At 47.9% G+C, this 19,062-nt stretch overlaps 4 protein-coding genes across 4 annotated transcripts; 2 read left to right on the top strand and 2 right to left on the bottom strand.

Moving 5' to 3' along the window:
- The first annotated feature begins 1,960 nt into the window (after positions 1-1,960).
- LOC128310051 (bile salt-activated lipase-like) lies at positions 1,961-3,732 on the top strand. The gene is made up of 2 exons (XM_053046586.1): positions 1,961-3,480; positions 3,546-3,732. Exons 1-2 carry the CDS (start codon positions 1,961-1,963, stop codon positions 3,730-3,732), a joined length of 1,707 nt encoding a protein of 568 aa, XP_052902546.1.
- Positions 3,733-3,789: 57 nt separating this feature from the next.
- On the bottom strand, positions 3,790-6,209 carry LOC128296945 (sphingosine-1-phosphate lyase). The gene is made up of 4 exons (XM_053032481.1): positions 6,064-6,209; positions 4,484-5,968; positions 4,244-4,390; positions 3,790-4,179 (listed from the first exon to the last, which is right to left on the bottom strand). Exons 2-4 carry the CDS (start codon positions 5,722-5,724, stop codon positions 3,945-3,947), a joined length of 1,623 nt encoding a protein of 540 aa, XP_052888441.1. The 5' UTR covers positions 5,725-5,968; positions 6,064-6,209; the 3' UTR covers positions 3,790-3,944.
- A 338-nt stretch (positions 6,210-6,547) lies between these two features.
- LOC128298080 (uncharacterized) lies at positions 6,548-7,897 on the top strand. The gene is made up of 2 exons (XM_053033811.1): positions 6,548-6,651; positions 6,718-7,897. Exons 1-2 carry the CDS (start codon positions 6,635-6,637, stop codon positions 7,883-7,885), a joined length of 1,185 nt encoding a protein of 394 aa, XP_052889771.1. The 5' UTR covers positions 6,548-6,634; the 3' UTR covers positions 7,886-7,897.
- Positions 7,898-15,862: 7,965 nt separating this feature from the next.
- Positions 15,863-17,636, bottom strand: LOC128304475 (bile salt-activated lipase-like). Its single transcript, XM_053041672.1, has 2 exons — positions 17,577-17,636; positions 15,863-17,491 (listed from the first exon to the last, which is right to left on the bottom strand). Exons 1-2 carry the CDS (start codon positions 17,634-17,636, stop codon positions 15,863-15,865), a joined length of 1,689 nt encoding a protein of 562 aa, XP_052897632.1.
- Between the last annotated feature and the right edge of the window lie 1,426 nt (positions 17,637-19,062).

A 19,062-nucleotide genomic window follows, 5' to 3' on the forward strand; every position in this document is an offset into this window, starting at 1 on the left:
TTGCAGGGTTTTTGGGGATTTTTTTGACATGTTCAGCGTGATTTTGTTTGGCTCGTTTTGGTATCTCATATAATTGTCTGATATATCTCATATAATATAATATAATATAATCATTGGCAAGTTATCGTTGCCAGCAACAACATTTGACGGTCATTCGAAAGCTCTACCGGATGTGTCAACGCATATAGCTTTTCCCGAACAAAGCAACACCGAGCTGGACTTGTCAATACATACGACGCCAACCCTGCAACGCACACCATCGCTCTCTTCAAGGTGAATAATCCCCTCTCTCATTCGCATACCTGTCTTATCACGTGGGAGTCTTATCACGCGGTGCTTGCACTTAGCATCGGCAGCCGATCTCGCTCTCACCATTCGAGCGATACGATCGCCGTGTGTGGCTATGTGTAGCGTATGTGATCTGTATCCACATTTTACTCAGGAGAGGGGAACTGTTTGCTCTTCGGTATGATCGCCTTGTGTGGCTATGTGTAGCGTGTGTATGCACAACTGAGATAATCAGCTGCGTACCGTCGGCTGATACGAAATTCCATACAAAACCGGCTGTTTTCAGATTTTCGACACCAAGAGAGCATCCAAAACAGGAGCTGACATCAATTCCCCTCCAGTATGCATATTGCTGATCCGCTCACGCGTGTTAACATTGCCGGTGATAGAAGAATTTCTCACACGTTGGCTATTATTGCAGGGTTTTTGGGGACTTTTTTGACATGTTCAGCGTGATGTTGTTTGGCTCGTTTTGATATCTCATATAATTGTCTGATATATCTCATATAATATAATATAATATAATCATTGGCAAGTTATCGTTGCCAGCAACAACATTTGACGGTCATTCGAAAGCTCTACCGGATGTGTCAACGCATATAGCTTTTCCCGAACAAAGCAACACCGAGCTGGACTTGTCAATACATACGACGCCAACCCTGCAACGCACACCATCGCTCTCTTCAAGGTGAATAATCCCCTCTCTCATTCGCATACCTGTCTTATCACGTGGGAGTCTTATCACGCGGTGCTCGCACTTAGCATCGGCAGCCGATCTCGCTCTCACCATTCGAGCGATACGATCGCCGTGTGTGGCTATGTGTAGCGTATGTGATCTGTATCCACATTTTACTCAGGAGAGGGGAACTGTTTGCTCTTCGGTATGATCGCCTTGTGTGGCTATGTGTAGCGTGTGTATGCACAACTGAGATAATCAGCTGCGTACCATCGGCTGATACGAAATTCCATACAGAACCGGCTGTTTTCAGATTTTCGACACCAAGAGAGCATCCAAAACAGGAGCTGACATCAATTCCCCTCCAGTATGCATATTGCTGATCCGCTCACGCGTGTTAACATTGCCGGTGATAGAAGAATTTCTCACACGTTGGCTATTATTGCAGGGTTTTTGGGGACTATATTGACATGTTCAGCGTGATTTTGTTTGGCTCGTTTGGCATCTCATATAATCGCCTAAAAAAAGCCAGAAATAGTAGGTTTCAATATCCTGAGGATGTCGTGCCGATAAAGAAGGAGTTTGAGTACACTGCATACTTCTCTTGCGTAGCCGTGTAACCGGGCCGATATAGCTAGTCAAATAGAAACAAATGTTTTATATAACCAAGGATATATAAAACCCAATGATATTTTCGATCAGTTTTTCCTTTTTAATTAGATTTTGTGCTATAAATTAACACTGCTGCTAAATTTCCAAAACTCGCACAAACGGCACAAATGGTTTGGGGCCCCCAACACGGCGAGGCCCTAGGCGACCGCCTACTCCGCCTACCGTTTAATCCGCCGCTGTATCTAATCCACTGCTTCATCACTCTTTCAGTTTCGATAAATTGAACTGCTAATCTTATCTCTGGAAGGTTTGGTTTTTGCAAGTCCTTATCCAGTCCGATCTCCAGATCCCATGGGAGTTCAGTGTAAGATGGTGTCGCACAAAATGTCCACACAAAAAGCTCCCTTCGTTGCGTTTGTCAGTTTCTTGCTGCTAATGTCCGTAACATCGGTTAGTTCGCAGAGTGACCCGTCCCGACCCATCATCGACTGTCCCGCCGGACAGGTGCAGGGTACAACGGAATCTTGCGGACTGTTCTGCACGTACTACTCGTTTAAAGGTGTGCCGTATGCGGAACCACCGGTAGGGTCATTGCGTTTTCGAAATCCTGTTCCGCGTGCAAGATGGCAGGGCGTTCGCGATGGTAGCAACCATGGTTCCGATTGTCTACAGGTGGCCCTTACTCCCGGACTGATCCGTGGCAACGAGGACTGCCTGTACCTGAACGTTTACACACAGCAACTGATCGGCACGCGTCCGGTAATGGTTTGGATTCACGGTGGAGGTTACGGAGCCAATTCGGGGAACAGTGAGGAGTACGGCCCAGAAAAGTTGATCCAGGATAATGTGCTGCTCGTGACGATAAACTACCGGTTAGGTGCATTAGGTTTTCTTAGCACCGGAGATCGCTATGCCGCCGGTAACTGGGGGCTTAAAGATTGTCTGCAGGCACTCCGGTGGATACGCACCAATATCGCTGCCTTCGGTGGCGATCCGGACAATGTAACGATCTTTGGTAATTCGGCCGGTGCTGCATTGGTACACTTGCTGGTGCTGACCGACGATGGACAGGGTCTGTTTCATAAAGCGATTGCCCAAAGCAGCACGGCGCTGGTACCGTACGCTTTCCAGACAAGACCAAAATTCTACGCAGATCGTATCGCGCTAGCATTTGGATTTGGCGCTGACAGCAGCACGTACGTCGAACTGCTGAGAACCATTCCGGCGGAACAGTTTATTCCGTTCCAGGAGGCTGCATTCACCATTCCGGTGCCAAGATTTCTTCGTCCGCTTGACTTTGGCCCTGTGGTCGAACCGGCCGATGCACCGGAAGAAACCATCATACGCCAGCGTCCGATAGAGCTTATCCGATCCGGTGCCCATCGTGTTCCGTTCATCGTTGGGTACACTGATCTCGAAGGTGCTTTTTTCACCGCACTGGAGAATGCGATTGATCCGACCGTAAAGGGACAGTTCAATGCAAATTCTCATTTGTTGGTGCCTTTCTTCTGGAACGTGGGTGAAGGGACCGCCTCTTCCAATCAGATAAGTGGAGCATTTCGTCAACATTACTGGCAAAGTCAACCGTTGGCAGCTAGTTTGGATTACGAGTGGTCGGTTTATCAGACCGACCATCAGTTCTTGTTTGCTATCGACCAAACGGTTAGACTACACGCCCAAACGACCTCTGTGCCGCTGTACTACTATCAGTTCGCTTACGACGGGGATTTGAATTTGTATAAGAAAATCTTTGGAGTACAACATCCGGGAGCGATACACACTGATGAGCTACCGTACGTGTTCCACATACCGGCGGCTATGCTGGTACCGGTTTCACCCGACAGTCATGCAAACACCGTGAGCAGTCGTGTCGTACGGATGTGGACGAACTTTGCCAGAACTGGGTAAGCATCATGCAGTATTTAAGAAGCCGCTCCGTAGTTGTTCACTAAATGCTTTCAATCGACAGTAATCCCACTCCAACGCAGGAAGCCTTATTACAAAACGTTCTATGGTCCACGGTTGGAGCAACAGGTGCAGGCTATCTTTCTGTAGGGTACGATTTAGCGGTGATCCAACAAACTCCTAATCCAACCCGTATGAATCTATGGTACAACCTGCAGCAAACGTATGCAAACGCACCTTTCGAAATATGAAATCAAACTCATCAAAAACGGACGCAATAAACTATATCAATAAGAGCATTCAAATTATACAACATTTGTTTTTACTTTACGTTACATACGACTTAAAGTCAGCTTTAAAAATATACTCTCATCTCATTTCCTGCTCTCCCTATGCGTGATGTTTGTAAAGCCACTTTACGTTTAACGTGTATTCCTTCTGCGTTCTTCTTGCGTGCAGTGTTTTACTCTGTCGTCTTATCGACAGGCGTGTAATACATGGAATCGATAAAGCACCTGGTGAAATCTCCGATCAGCTCACGATCCGGTACCGACTGAGCGACACCGTAAATGGCCATCTTTCCTTCGACGGGTTTGGTGGGGTTCTTCATGATCAGTGCCACCTTACTGCGGACGTCCTGGATGAACTTGTCCGCCACACCCGTCTCCGTGTGCATGTATGTCACGCAGATATGTATTCTAGAAATGAGGACAAATTTACATTACAGAGAACGAGAACACAAAACATAATATACCAACTCACCCCGAGGGAAACTGGAGCGAGTTCAAATTCCATCCCAGATTGCTTAACTCTCCACCCAGCAGGAAAATGTCGAAATTGCGCGACCCAATCCCGATGACACTCGTAGCGGGGGTGCCGAATATGAAGATGTTTTTGATGTCACGTAGTCTGTAATAGAACAAATTAAAGCAATCAAAAACCGCTAACAACATACTGTTGCTAGGCAAACGGCGTTGCCTCCTTTCTGTCTTATACGCTTACTCTTTCTCTATGTAACGAGTGGTATCGATGATACGCTTCGTTGCCTCAACGTAACCATCTAGTCCAAAGTTCATCATAGTAGCCCAAGTCGCTGCGATAATACCGCCCGCACGCGAACCATTCACCGTGGGTGAACCGTACACACCGCCTGGCCAGTCGGATGTTACGGTGTACTGATAATGTCTGTAAACCTTCTCCGAGTACAGCACCACCGATGAGCCTTTCGGCGTAAAACCATACTTGTGCGTATCGGCCGAAATGCTCGTTACGCCGGGAATGCTAAAATCGAACGGGCGCACCGGATAACCAGCACGCTTCATGAACACAATCAAAAACCCACCGAGACATGCGTCGACATGCACCGGGATGTTATACTTGCGCCCGAGTGCCGCTATCGCTTCGATGTCATCCATCGTACCGTACGGGAAGTTCGGTGCCGATCCGACCAACATAACCGTGTTGCGATTGATGGCACGTTCCATCGCTTTGATGTCCACCTCAGTCGTGTCGGCATTTACCGGCACCACCTTCGTGAAGATTCCCAAGTATTTGGCCGCCTTATCGAACCCTGTATGGGCTGTTACGGGCAGTACCATGTTGGGTTTGGTAATACCACGCTGGTCGTTTGCATAATCGCGGTACGCTTTGCAGGCCATCATGATAGATTCCGTTCCACCCGTTGTCATGGTACCACATGCTCTTGGGCCACCGTGGAAAAGAGTAGCCGTCATCCGGACCACTTCGGCCTCCATTTTACACACGCCCGGGAACACATCAGGATGCAGCGGGTTAGTGTAGGACGCTTTACCATACACTTCCGTCACGAGCCTAATCAACTCGGGATTGTAGTAGTACACGGCACCGGAAATGAATCCTTCCTTCCATCGATAGTGCCCCAGTTCCAGGTATTCGTCCACTTGCTTGAGTATTTCGTCCTGACTCATGCCATCGTTTGGCAGTTCGGTATAGTAGTTACCCGCCTGACTAATGTCCTTGATGAAACCGTCGTTTATTTTCTTAATTTCTGCATCGATCTTCCTTCGCACGGCCGGTATGAGACGTGCTAGTTTGAACACCTTTTTTTTCGCTCGTCGGTAAAGACTTTCCTCCTGGAAAAGCACCTGACAGAGCCACACTGTGCCGAGCACCGTAGTAGTAGTTATGGCAACGATCTGCCACGGCTGTCGACCGGAGAAGACTCGATCGATCGAACCGGTAACAAACCTCAGGTGTGGTTTCATATCTTTACAGCGGAATGGCGATGACTGGACTGTTAGGCGAAGTGTTCCCTTCCGACAAAACGCGTAACTATGACCATAAGCAGGGAACAGTGCAATCTCCGATAACGACTCTGCTACTGATAAGAGCGATGCATGTATGATGATTACGGCTAGATTAACACTACGAAGGTTGTGCTCGTAAGAACGAAGGTTGTTTTGCTTTCGATAGAGATGTGTAGTCACGATCACTTGAGTCAAATTCTTCCTGCAAAACAACGACAAATGAGCTGTGCTTTGTTTCCAATATTGTACATGGATGCCACAAGCATTCTTTATCGTTCTCGTTATATTAATGTTTACCTCGTAGATGGTTAATGATTCGGGGCCAGTACAGGTTCGATCCGGACTAGATTCCAACTTACAAATCTGTTGGTCCCTAATGTCGAGCTCGACACTTATGTATCGTAATGTCCCGCCTTTTTATGTTAATCACACAACAAACCTATTGAAATATCTTCTATTTTGAATGTACGACAGGAGGCTTGACTCACTGTCTGGAGGAGATAGAACAAATGCACCGATGCAACGCAGCACAATGACATTTGATAAACGTCATTTTCAAAACATAAACATGCACAGTGTATGCCATATTTAACGCATCACTTTCCCACAAACATATATAAACTTGAAAACCGCTGTATAATTAAAAATGGAACAAATTATTATCATACGATAGTTGATTGATAGAATTTTCATAACTAAAACGGACCTTATGATCGGCATCATGCGCACGAAGCTGGCGCAGATGATTTGTCAGCACTGTACTTTTGACAGTGCAGCTTGTAAACACAAACAAACAACAAGCCACACAGTTTGAACGGCATTTCACTCTTCACAAAACAGAGAAAATATCAAAGAAACGAATGTTGAAATGACTACCATTACGCTGTAAGTAAAAGCAACACGAAATTCAATGGACATACAGTAGCATTTATAATCATTCCTCCATTGTAGTCCCCGTCATGATGTTACGAAGTTTTGTCGCTTTTGCCTGTCGGAAATCAACCTTCTTAACGTGATCGGCACTAGTGCGGAAGAGCAAGAGACTCATGGTGAATTGCTGCGGATTGTGAACAATTATCTCAAGATAGAGTTCGATCCTGTCAAGGATTTTCCTAGTGCCATCTGTGAGATGTGTATCGCGTTGCTGCATGATTTCGACACTCTGTACAGAAATGCACACGACTACAACTATGCCCTGAGACTGCTCGCGGAAAGCCCGAGGATGGCGGACATAGAAACGGAAATTCCCGTTAATACGATTGAATCGGGCCTGGGTAATATCTATGAACCCTCTCCATTGGTTTTCATAGAAATGCAAAACAACGCCTACGAGGAAGAACTCCTCGCTACAAATGCTCTGGACGGACAGATTGTTTTGGAAGATGTTCCTGTAAGCGAAATCGTTGAACAAGAGGCACAGATCGATGTGTATCATGTCGATGGTCAACTGCAGCACATCGTCATGGAGGGTGGTACCTGCATCGAAATTCAGTCTGAAGAAACTCCAAAGTCATCACCACCGCAACGAGCAAATCTGTTAAATGCGTCGCTCGCCAAAACTGGCCCAAACATATTGGTTCGAAAACGCATCACTCCACCATATGCAGCACCATCACCTCAGTTACCTAAAAAACCTGTGCCAATGAAACCTTCAACAATTCCCGTAAATAATACCACCACCAGGACACTAAACGTGGAAGCTAACACGAAAAGATTTCCTCCACAGGCCGAAAACAAACAATATGTAGCGGCGGCAGGACCAAAGCAACTTTACCGTTGCAATCACTGTACGAATCTATTTGTGGAACTTTCCAACTTATACAGTCACAATTGCCCAAAACGGCAAAGAGAAACCGCCGTTCAGAACAACTCTACGAGGCCAACGGTGGTACCTAACGACGGTCAGCGGATTAAATGCAAGATGTGTAACATGTCCTACCGGACGAAGCTACAGTATCAGAAGCACGAATATGAGGTGCACGGTATTAGGAATGAAAACTTTGGCATCAAATGTACCATTTGTCAGAAACTGTTTTCACAGCGGCAGGATTATCAGCTACACATGCGAGCGATACATCCAACGCCGGGCATGGGTTTCGTGAAGGTACACTCTCAATAATAATTAGACTAAGAACAAAAGTGTAGACCTGAATGTAGAATGACTTCAATATCTCCTATGACGATGAATAATAAATGTATTTTTAACAAATATTAGGTTTTATATAGTTCCCAACGAAAACTTAGCGACAACTGCAGGAATGCATCGCCAATATCTGTTGCTTGAAATAGTCAACTAAAGATTGAGTATATACTTGTCCGATGCGACCCACGATATATTTTGTAGTGTCATCAGCGGCGGATCAAACGGTAGGCGGAGTAGGCGGTCACCTAGGGCCTCGCCGTGTTGGGGGCCCCAAACAATTTGTGCCGATTGTGCGAGTTTTGGAAATTTAGCAGCAGAGTTAATTTATAGCACAAAATCTAATTAAAAAGGAAACAATTTGATCGAAAATATCCTTGGTTATATAAAACATTTGTTTCTATTTGACTAGCTATGTCGGCCCGGTTACACGGCTACGCAAGAGAAGTATGCAGTGTACTCAAACTCCTTCTTCTTTATCGGCACGACATCCTCAGGATGTTGAAGCCTACCATTTTTTGCTTTTTTACTTTATTTACCCGTAGGATGGACAGTGCTGCGTAAGGAGGTTTGGTGGTCCTGATGAATTTTTCCGTGGTCCTGTTTTGTGCAGACCGACTGCGCTACCATTACACCATCTGGCCGCCCCGTGAACCTTTATATGCCCTTTTACTTCAACCTATTCATGTATTCTATTTCTTGAACGGGATTTTTTCATCTGCTCGTAAATAATCCTACCGTTAGATGCTAGAATAGAAACCATGCTTCCACTACCCAGAATAGAAACCATTGCCACTACCGCAATATTCGCAAGCTATTGCCATTGCGATACTCGTGGTGTGGTATTGTTTTCTCTCCCCGATTGAACCGTGAAAATGTCCAGCCTGCGTGTTTCGAAACAGTATTGTGGTGGAGTATTGTGTTTAGTATTTCGATTGTCACAATTTCTGCAAGTTTGCAAACCGGTAATGATGTTATAACCGACACAATCTGTCAGTGTACTAGGAAATAGCTAGCATTGTCATAGATTATGAATAAAATCATATTGCAATCATTAGAACTCTCTTTTCCGTTTGATATTTCATACCTCATGGTTCTTGGAATACCATTTCTGTCTTTCTTGATTATTACTTAATTGAAGCTGGATTGTAGGTTCAGCTTATGTCCACCCATCCCGAACTGTCCAAACATTTCATCATATCCCCTTGTAGAATACTGTTCAAACTACATTGTTGTAATCTCGCTAACATTTGCATCGTTGTTAGACTGAAATTGTTCTAAAATTTCCAATTCTAAATCCATACGGTTGAAGATCATCACCGCGAAATCGTTGATCCAAATTAAAAAAAGAACACAAAAAAAGATACTTGAAGAAATCAAGTATGCATTGATATAAAAACGATGTGTTCAGTGAAGAACCTATCATAGTAGTATTGCTAAAACATTGTCGTGCGTGCTGAAAGCGGTCTCGTTTTTTGCATTGAAAACTCAGTTTGTTTGAGAAAAATTAGTGAGTGCTTTGTGGTTTTGTATCCCTATAATTTGCTACTGACTATCAAATTGTGCCTGAGGAGCACATAGTGTGTTTCATACTGATGTAAATGTGCAAGTGTAAATGTGACGAAATTATCGCAAGTGTCTTCACAATGAGCGAAGAGATCGGCCCAGAAATTCTTGGATTTCTTGGTGCACGGACAACCGACCTAAAATTGGAGCATCAAACTTCATACGCGAAGATCAAGCGAACGATCGAAATTCACATTAATGTGTGCAGGGCCACGAGAGTTGACAAATTTGTCCAATGACCAAATCAACTGGTTAACTGTGAAAACCACCATACCGTAGCCGCGCACACAACTGATTTCAGATTTCCGATACCAGGAGAGCCTGTTTTTCCAGAGGTGATATCTGCAGCTTGGGACAAATTTGCCCACCATAATTGCTATTGCATACTATCAAACACATGTGAACGATCGCTAATAAGTAATATCAATAAAACGGAAAGCATCCTTCATCTCGCTCAAACTTTCCGTCGGTTGGTACGAAATTCCATACAAAACCAGCTGTTTTCCGATTTTTGATACCAGGAAAGCATCCACTGAAGAGGTAGCACCTTGTACAGCAATTTTGGCCGAAAACCGCCGAAAGGTATGCAATATTTAAACACTAACATTTTCCGTAGGTCGAGTAAAATTTTGCAGCAATTTTGCTCAAAAACCGCCGAAAGGTATGCAATGTTTAAACACTAACTTTCCCGTTGGTCGTGAAAAATTTCTTCGAAAACTACCAGTTTTCGAATGTATAGTACCAGGAGAGCATCCACGGAAGAGGTAGCTCCTGGTACTGCGCCGTAAGGTATGCAATGTTTATACACTACCTTTGCAACCAACTTTCCGCCGTAAGGTATGCAATGTTTAAACACTAACTTTGCAACCAATTTTCCGCCGTAAGGTATGCAATGTTTATACACTAACTTTTCATACAAACCAGCTGTTTTCAGATTTCCGATACCAGGAGAGCATGTTGTTCAAGAGGTAACACCTTCCATCCCCCTCCCCCCTTCCCTCACAAAGATGGCGGCCAAGATGGCGGACACAAGATGGCGGCCAAGATGGCGGATACAAGATGGCGGACAAGATGGCGGCAAAGATGGCGGACAAGATGGCGGACAAGATGGCGGACACAAGATGGCGGACAAGATGGCGGACACAAAATGGCGGACAAGATGGCGGACAAGATGGCGGACAAGATGGCGGACAAGATGGCGGCCAAGATGGCGGCCAAGATGGCGGCCAAGATGGCGGACAAGATGGCGGACAAGATGGCGGACAAGATGGCGGACAAGATGGCGGACAAGATGGCGGACACAAAATGGCGGACAAGATGGCGGACAAGATGGCGGAGAAGATGGCGGATAAGATGGCGGACAAGATGGCGGACAAGATGGCGGACAAGATGGCGGACAAGATGGCGGACAAGATGGCGGCCAAGAAAGTGGACACAAGATGGCGGACAAGATGGCGGACAAAATGGCGGACAAGATGGCGGCCAAGATGGCGGCCAAGATGTCGGCCAAGATGGCGGACAAGATGGCGGACAAGATGGCAGACAAGATGGCGGACACAAAATGGCGGACAAGATGGCGGCCAAGATGGCGGACAAGATGGCGGACAAGATGGCGGACAAGATGGCGGACAAGATGGCGGATAAGATGGCGGACAAGATGGCGGCCAAGATGGCGGCCAAGATGGCGGACAAGATGGCGGACAAGATGGTGGACACAAGATGGCGGACAAGATGGCGGACAAGATGGCGGCCAAGATGGCGGCCAAGATGGCGGCCAAGATGTCGGCCAAGATGGCGGACAAGATGGCGGATACGAGATGGCGGACAAGATGGCGGACAAGATGGCGGACAAGATGACGGACAAGATGGCGGACACAAGATGGCGGACAAGATGGCGGACAAGATGGCGGACAAGATGGCGGACAAGATGGCGGCCAAGATGGCGGACAAGATGGCGGACAAGATGGCGGATAAGATGGCGGACAAGATGGCGGCCGAGATGGTGGACAAGATGGCGGACAAGATGGCGGACAAGATGGCGGACACAAGATGGCGGACAAGATGGCGGACAAGATGGCGAACAACATGGCGGACAAGATGGCGGACAAGATGGCGGACAAGATGGCGGACAAGATGGCGGACAAGATGGCGGACAAGATGGTGGACACAAGATGGCGGACAAGATGGCGGACAAGATGGCGGACAAGATGGCGGACAAGATGGCGGCCAAGATGGCGGACAAGATGGTGGACACAAGATGGCGGCCAAGATGGCGGCCAAGATGGCGGACAAGATGGCGGACAAGATGGCGGACACAAAATGGCGGACAAGATGGCGGACAAGATGGCGGACACAAGATGGCGAACAAGATGGCGGACAAGATGGCGGACAAGATGGTGGACAAGATGGCGGACAAGATGGCGGACAAGATGGCGGACACAAAATGGCGGCCAAGATGGCGGACAAGATGGCGGCCAAGATGGCGGACAAGATGGCGGACACAAGATGGCGGCCAAGATGGCGGCCAAGATGGCGGACAAGATGGCGGACAAGATGGCAGACAAGATGGCGGACAATATGGCGGCCAAGATGGCGGCCAAGATGGCGGACAAGATGGCGGACAAGATGGCGGATAAGATGGCGGCCAAGATGGCGGACAAGATGGCGGCCAAGATGGCGGACAAGATGGCGGCCAAGATGGCGGACAAGATGGCGGCCAAGATGGCGGACAAGATGGCGGACAAGATGGCGGCCAAGATGGCGGACAAGATGGCGGATACAAGATGGCGGACAAGATGGCGGACAAGATGGCGGACAAGATGGCGGACAAGATGGCGGACACAAGATGGCGGACAAGATGGCGGACAAGATGGCGGACAAGATGGCGGACAAGATGGCGGACAAGATGGCGGCCAAGATGGCGGACACAAGATGGCGGACAAGATGGCGGACAAGATGGCGGACAATATGGCGGACACAAGATGGCGGACAAGATGGCGGACACAAGATGGCGGACACAAGATGGCGGCCAAGATGGCGGACAAGATGGCGGACAAGATGGCGGACAAGATGGCGGCCAAGATGGCGGCCAAGATGGCGGACAAGATGGCGGATACAAGATGGCGGACAAGATGGCGGATACAAGATGGCGGACAAGATGGCGGACAAGATGGCGGACAAGATGGCGGCCAAGATGGCGGATAAGATGGCGGCCAAGATGGCGGACAAGATGGCAGACACAAGATGGCGGACAAGATGGCGGACAAGATGGCGGCCAAGATGGCGGACAAGATGGTGGACAAGATGGCGGACAAGATGGCGGCCAAGATGGCGGCCAAGATGGCGGACAAGATGGCGGACAAGATGACGGACAAGATGGCGGACAAGATGGCGGATGCAAGATGGCGGCCAAGATGGCGGCCAAGATGGCGGATAAGATGGCGGACAAGATGGCGGCCAAGATGGCGGACAAGATGGTGGACAAGATGGCGGACAAGATGGCGGCCAAGATGGCGGACAAGATGGCGGACAAGATGGCGGACAAGATGGCGGATACAAGATGGCGGACAAGATGGCGGACAAGATGGCGGACAAGATGGCGGCCAAGCTGGCGGACAAGATGGCGGACAAGATGGCGGACAATATGGCGGACACAAGATGGCGGCCAAGATGGCGGACAAGATGGCGGACAAGATGGCGGACAAGATGGCGGACAATATGGCGGCCAAGATGGCGGACAAGATGGCGGCCAATATGGCGGATAAGATGGCGGCCAAGATGGCGGACAAGATGGCGGACACAAAATGGCGGACAAGATGGCGGAAAAGATGGCGGCCAAGATGGCGGACACAAGATGGCGGCCAAGATTGCGGACACAAGATGGCGGATAAGATGGCGGACAAGATGGCGGACAAGATGGCGAACACAAAATGGCGGACAAGATGGCGGACACAAAATGGCGGACAAGATGGCGGACAAGATGGCGGACACAAGATGGCGGACAAGATGGCGGACAAGATGGCGGCCAAGATTGCGGACACAAGATGGCGGATAAGATGGCGGACAAGATGGCGGACAAGATGGCGAACACAAAATGGCGGACAAGATGGCGGACACAAGATGGCGGATAAGATGGCGGACAAGATGGCGGACAAGATGGCGAACACAAAATGGCGGACAAGATGGCGGACACAAAATGGCGGACAAGATGGCGGACAAGATGGCGGACACAAGATGGCGGACAAGATGGCGAACAAGATGGCGGACAAGATGGCGGACAATATGGTGGACACAAGATGGCCGCCAACATGGCGGACAAGATGGCGGACAAGATGGCGGACACAAGATGGTGGCCAAGATGGCGGACAAGATGGCGGACACAAGATGTCAGACAAGATGGCGGACGAGATGGCGGCCAAGATTGCGGATAAGATTGCGGCCAAGATGGCGGACAAGATGGCGGACAAAATGGCGGACAAGATGGCGGACAAGATGGCGGACAAGATGGCGGACAATATGGCGGACAAGATGGCGGACAAAATGGCGGACAAGATGGCGGACAAGATGGCGGACAAGATGGCGGACAAGATGGCGGATACAAGATGGCGGCCAAGATGGCGGACAAGATGGCGGCCAAGATGGCGGACAAGATGGCGGACAAGATGGCGGACAAGATGACGGACAAGATGGCGCGCAAGATGGCGGACAAGATGGCGGACAAGATGGCGGACATGATGGCGGACACAAGTTGGCGGACAAGATGGCGGACAAGATGGCGGACAAGATGGCGGACAAGTTGGCGGACACAAGATGGCGGCCAAGACCGATTGGAAACTGTACCTTGGGCGATAAAATCGTAGAAGTCGTTGGACTAATCAGGAATCATAAATGTACGTAAATCGTAGAAAATGTGATCCAAGTAGTGGCGTTATGGTTCTCCTTACCTCATACAATCGTTTATATATAGACTAGCTTAACGGCCCGGTTTCAGGGCTACGCATTAGAACTCTGAGTTGTACGCAAGGGAACTTTGTTTTCGATACTTTGCTGATGTTTGTTTGATCATGGAGGTAGTCTTTCAACACAAAAACTTGACTTGATTTTAGTTTTCAAATGCTAAAAGCTATGCAAATCTAACCGGATGTGCATAACACAAATTACTATTATTATTAAATAAAATTTGCGTTGTTTGCTTAATGGGATACACAATGTTAAACAATCCACTAAATAACAAATAAATAAAAGAATTGAAATTCACAACTTAGTAACTCGCTCATTCTGTATTACAAATCGTACTGGACTATATTCCTGTTATCAAGACTCGGATTACAAGTTACGGTGATGAACAGATCTGGTTTGCCCCAAAGCACAATCAATGATCATTGAATTTTGATACTTTGTAAATATCTTGTTTGGCCGTATCGTTGTGTTTTGATTTTGGTCCGCTCTGGCTCCGTTTGAAAATTGCTTCGCTCTGTTATGAGTTCCACATGTGCACAGTCTCCACATTGCAAGAAGCACTCGTTGCGATATAATGTTGAAGTAAGTAATATTATATTTTGAAAGTTTAGATAAGTGTTAGGAGATTTTTATTTGTAGATGTCAGGCTCTTTCGGAAGAGATTCTAACGAATCTTCGTTAGCATAATTTCGACATGTTTTGTCGAATATTTTCGACACAAGTAAAAGAATAACATATTGGTAAGCTTCCTGTGCTTTCAAAATAACTAGAAGGACGTCTGAACTGTAGTTCTGCGAATGCTCCTTCTGAACCAGCTCACTTGAAGCCAGTTCAGTATCTCTTAAAACTGCACTCGAACACTTTAAGCCAATTTAAGCTGTTGGCTTAAGACGCCATACCGCCTGGTCACTTAATTACGCCCCGTTATCGGAACCTTTGAATGCTTCTTATCTAGCAAGCCGAAATTGTGCGTAATAAAACAGGCGTCGGGCAATCCGTCAATGGAAGCGAATTAAGTGTATTTCTGTTAGGCCTTTGCGAACAAATCTACCTTTTATTCGCATTCGTCTATACAGATAATCCTGCAGTACATCATTTATTGCCGCTGACGTCAAACAGAACAAAAACAAGATAAAATCAGACCCCTGCAGGGTGTTTCCAGGGGGTCAAATGGTCGATTTTGTTCGAGCCGTTACTAAATCGAAAGAGCATTGGTAAAGCTGCATTAAGATGGATAACAAAAATGTAAATATCATTGAAAATCACCGAACTAATGAAGTCAACTCCAAGTAAATAATAAATCTCGTGGTTTGAAAGGCGCAATTGAAAATCATACAAAAACCCATAAATTGAAAACAAAAAATAAGTCTTTTAATGATGCATATTATGCTCTCTATCGCTTATACAGTTATCAGATTAGTTGAGTTGAGCCTATTTTCGTGGGAAGCGGAAAGGATCGTTAGCGTAGCGATCTTCAAGATCGCGCCACACAGACGTGCGCTGGCCGTTCGGGTTAACGCTCGTCACCAGATCGTGTCCGATGTCCATGTACGGTACGCTCGCAGCCGTTACCGGCAGCCACTGACGGTTCTGGAGCAGCGTGTCCACCGCATTCGGGGTCGGATTGCCGAACCGAGCAAAGTTGGTAAACAGGCGCACGAAACGATTGCTCACCGTGCGTGCGTGGTTTGTCGGCAGGATGGGCGAGAGCGTAAGATCGGTAACCGACCACAGATACGGGATATCGTCGGCGTGCATCGCACCGGGCCAGCTACCGAGCAGCAGCAAGCGCTTGACCAGATTCAGATCACCGTCGAAGCTAAACTGATAGTAGTATGTCGGAGCGCTGGAGCGTTGAGCATGGACCCGAATCGTCTTGTCGATGGCGTAGATGAACTGCTGGTCGGTGTGGAACTGCATCCACTCGACCATGATGTTGTCATTGAGGGGACGATCCTGCCAGTACGCGTTACGGAAACCCTGGCTGACCGCGGCCGAAGCCGCCGTACCGTGCGGAATGTTCCAGAAGTGCGGCACGAAGTAGTCCGGATTGCGCGTGAACGAATCCCACACCGTGCTGTCGATCGTGTGCTCGTACACCATGAACATACTCTCCATGCTCATGTACCCGGCAATGAACGGTACGTGGTTGAACGTACCGGCGTTCAAGATGTCCATCGGCAACTGCGTCAGGAAGGTTTCCTCCGGCGAGTTGACCGGTTCCGCGTTCGGCACAAACTCGAACGGTTTGAAACCGCGCGGGATCTCAATATCTAGCCAACCCCCCTGCACATCTAACAGCCGCTCGATCGGCGTGCTGCGTAGACTCTGCACCAGCTGTGCACTGTCATGGGAGTAACCGAGCTTATCGGCCAGCTTGTAGGCCAGCTCCCGCGGACGGTACTGGAAGCCCCAAGGGACGAGCGCCGTACCGGACTGGGCGATGGCTTTGTGGAACAAACCGCTCGCCTTGTTCGACAGGACCAGATAGTGGACGGCAACACCGCCAGCACTCTCGCCGAAGATTGTTACATTGTTCGGGTCACCACCGAAGGCGGCAATATTCTGACGCACCCACTGCAATGCCATCACACAATCCTTCATGCCCCAGTTACCAGCCGCATGCACATCGTCCGTGCTGAAGAATCCAAGAATGCCCAAACGGTAGTTGATCGTGACGACCACAACATCCTCCGGCATCAGATTGTCTGGGCCGTAGATCCACGAATTACCGGACCCACCGGTAAACGATCCACCATGAATCCATACCATCACCGGTCGCTGTCCGATCAAGTTCTGGGTGTACACGTTCAGGTACAGGCAATCCTCACTGCCGGACACTCCACCAAGCAAGCCTCCCGACGGGCAGGTATCCCGGTGCTCACTGCCATCCTTCACTCCCTGCCAGCCACCGTGTGGCCGGGGGTTGCGGAAGCGCAGATCACCTACCGGAGCCTGCGCGTATGGGATGCCATTGAAGGCGAAGTAGCTGCAGAACAGTCCACAGCTGGATGTGACACCCTGGATCTGTCCACCGCTGGTGTTGATGATTGGCCGGGACTAGGGACGAATGAGAAACGAAAGAGAGACGATCTTTTAGTATCTACTGCAGCCGCGGTTTACCGGAATCAGTATGAGAACCTACCGCATCCTGTGCGTGCACCGCAATGGCCACCAGCGATAAAATTACCACAAACTTAAACATCCTTCACGGTACACCGTGTCTAATTGTATCAGCTGTCGCTCCCGCAGATGGCGTTCGCTTTATATACGCTTCCGAGGACTCTGCTCCCTTTCTCGATGCGGATAATTTTTCGCTTACCCACTCGGTAAGATAAGCTTTATCAAACTTCGCCGGGAGTACATAAACATGTCAGCTAGAAAAGGGCCCGTACGATCGGATAGTAACATATCACTGGACACTAAACACGTTACGTACCATCGCTTATCCCGCTTATCCGCTTATCAGCTCCGTGCGTATGTTTCAGTTTTAGTGACCGGGATTTTCCTTAAAAAAATAAACAAACAAGTTATCTCATATGTGCGAAATCAATCACCGAGTTATTTACGTTGGTTATCTGTGCGATCGCAGTGTTTTAGATATCCCTGGGTGGTCTTCCTCCGTCACGCTGCAGTAATCAGTTGGAGGTTAAAGAATCGCTTTAAATCGGTCAGGACTTTATTTCGCACCCTTGGTGTCTGCAAATCAATCAAAGCTATGACTGTCCTTTGAGTTCCACAAATCACCGTACTCATCAATTATTCTTCCATTTTTAGTGATGGAGAATCCGGAAAGGGCTCATCAATCTGCTCCGACTCCATAACCGATAATCCGTGTCGACTACGGAAGAATCAAGAAATAAGTGGAAGGCTCCGGAGTTAAAGCCGTGGTCAACGCCGGGATTGCGAAGAGTTTGATACCTTTAAGAGCTGGATAAGAACCCAATATTCGGTCGATAAGAAACCGATAACAGTACGATAACGACTCGATAAAAGTCCAACAAGAGCCCAATAAGAGTGAGAGAATAGTCCGATAACAAACCGATAAGAGCCTGTTTAAAGTCTGATAAGAATACGTTTAGAGCCTGGTAACATCCCGATAACTGTCCGATAATATTCCGATAAGATCAGGATAACAGTGTAACTCGGATCAGTGGATGATCAATCCCCTTGGAGGCCCAGGGCGGAATTGGGGCCTCTAAATTTTAAAAACAGAAGGAGGGGGGGCATTGAGGCCCTGGAAAGCGCAGTCCTACTCGGCCTACCGTTTGATCCGCCGCTTGTCCGCCCCTAATCATCTTCTTCAAATGGTCCGCCAGGGCCATCACCATCTTCGAATACAATATCGGAACCGGCTATATCACCACCAACTCCAGTTTAGTGGATTGTTTAACATTGTGTATCCCATCAAACAAACAACGCAAATTTTATACAATAAAAATAATTTTTGTTATGCACAGTCGGTTAGATTTGCATAGCTTTTAGCATTTGAAAACTAAAATGCTAGGTCAAGTTTTTGTGTTAAAAGACTACCTCCATGATCATTCGCTCACGTCGATGTTTTAGGCGATGAAAAAAAATTAACGGTTGATTTCTGTGGTGGGCTTCTACTTTTTGAACTATTTCAACAA

Source organism: Anopheles moucheti, chromosome 2 (assembly GCF_943734755.1).
Source record: "Anopheles moucheti chromosome 2, idAnoMoucSN_F20_07, whole genome shotgun sequence".
NCBI classification, from domain to species: domain Eukaryota; kingdom Metazoa; phylum Arthropoda; class Insecta; order Diptera; family Culicidae; genus Anopheles; species Anopheles moucheti.

Coding starts and splice junctions, on each gene's coding strand:
- LOC128310051 (XM_053046586.1), top strand. CDS start 1,961: ATGTCCACACAAAAAGCTCCCTTCGTTGCGTTTGTCAGTTTCTTGCTG. Junction 3,481..3,545: donor ACGAACTTTGCCAGAACTGG/GTAAGCATCATG, acceptor TTCAATCGACAG/TAATCCCACTCCAACGCAGG.
- LOC128296945 (XM_053032481.1), bottom strand. CDS start 5,724: ATGAAACCACACCTGAGGTTTGTTACCGGTTCGATCGATCGAGTCTTC. Junction 4,391..4,483: donor ACTCGTTACATAGAGAAAGA/GTAAGCGTATAA, acceptor GTTCTATTACAG/ACTACGTGACATCAAAAACA. Junction 4,180..4,243: donor TCGCTCCAGTTTCCCTCGGG/GTGAGTTGGTAT, acceptor CCTCATTTCTAG/AATACATATCTGCGTGACAT.
- LOC128304475 (XM_053041672.1), bottom strand. CDS start 17,636: ATGTTTAAGTTTGTGGTAATTTTATCGCTGGTGGCCATTGCGGTGCAC. Junction 17,492..17,576: donor CGGTGCACGCACAGGATGCG/GTAGGTTCTCAT, acceptor ATTCGTCCCTAG/TCCCGGCCAATCATCAACAC.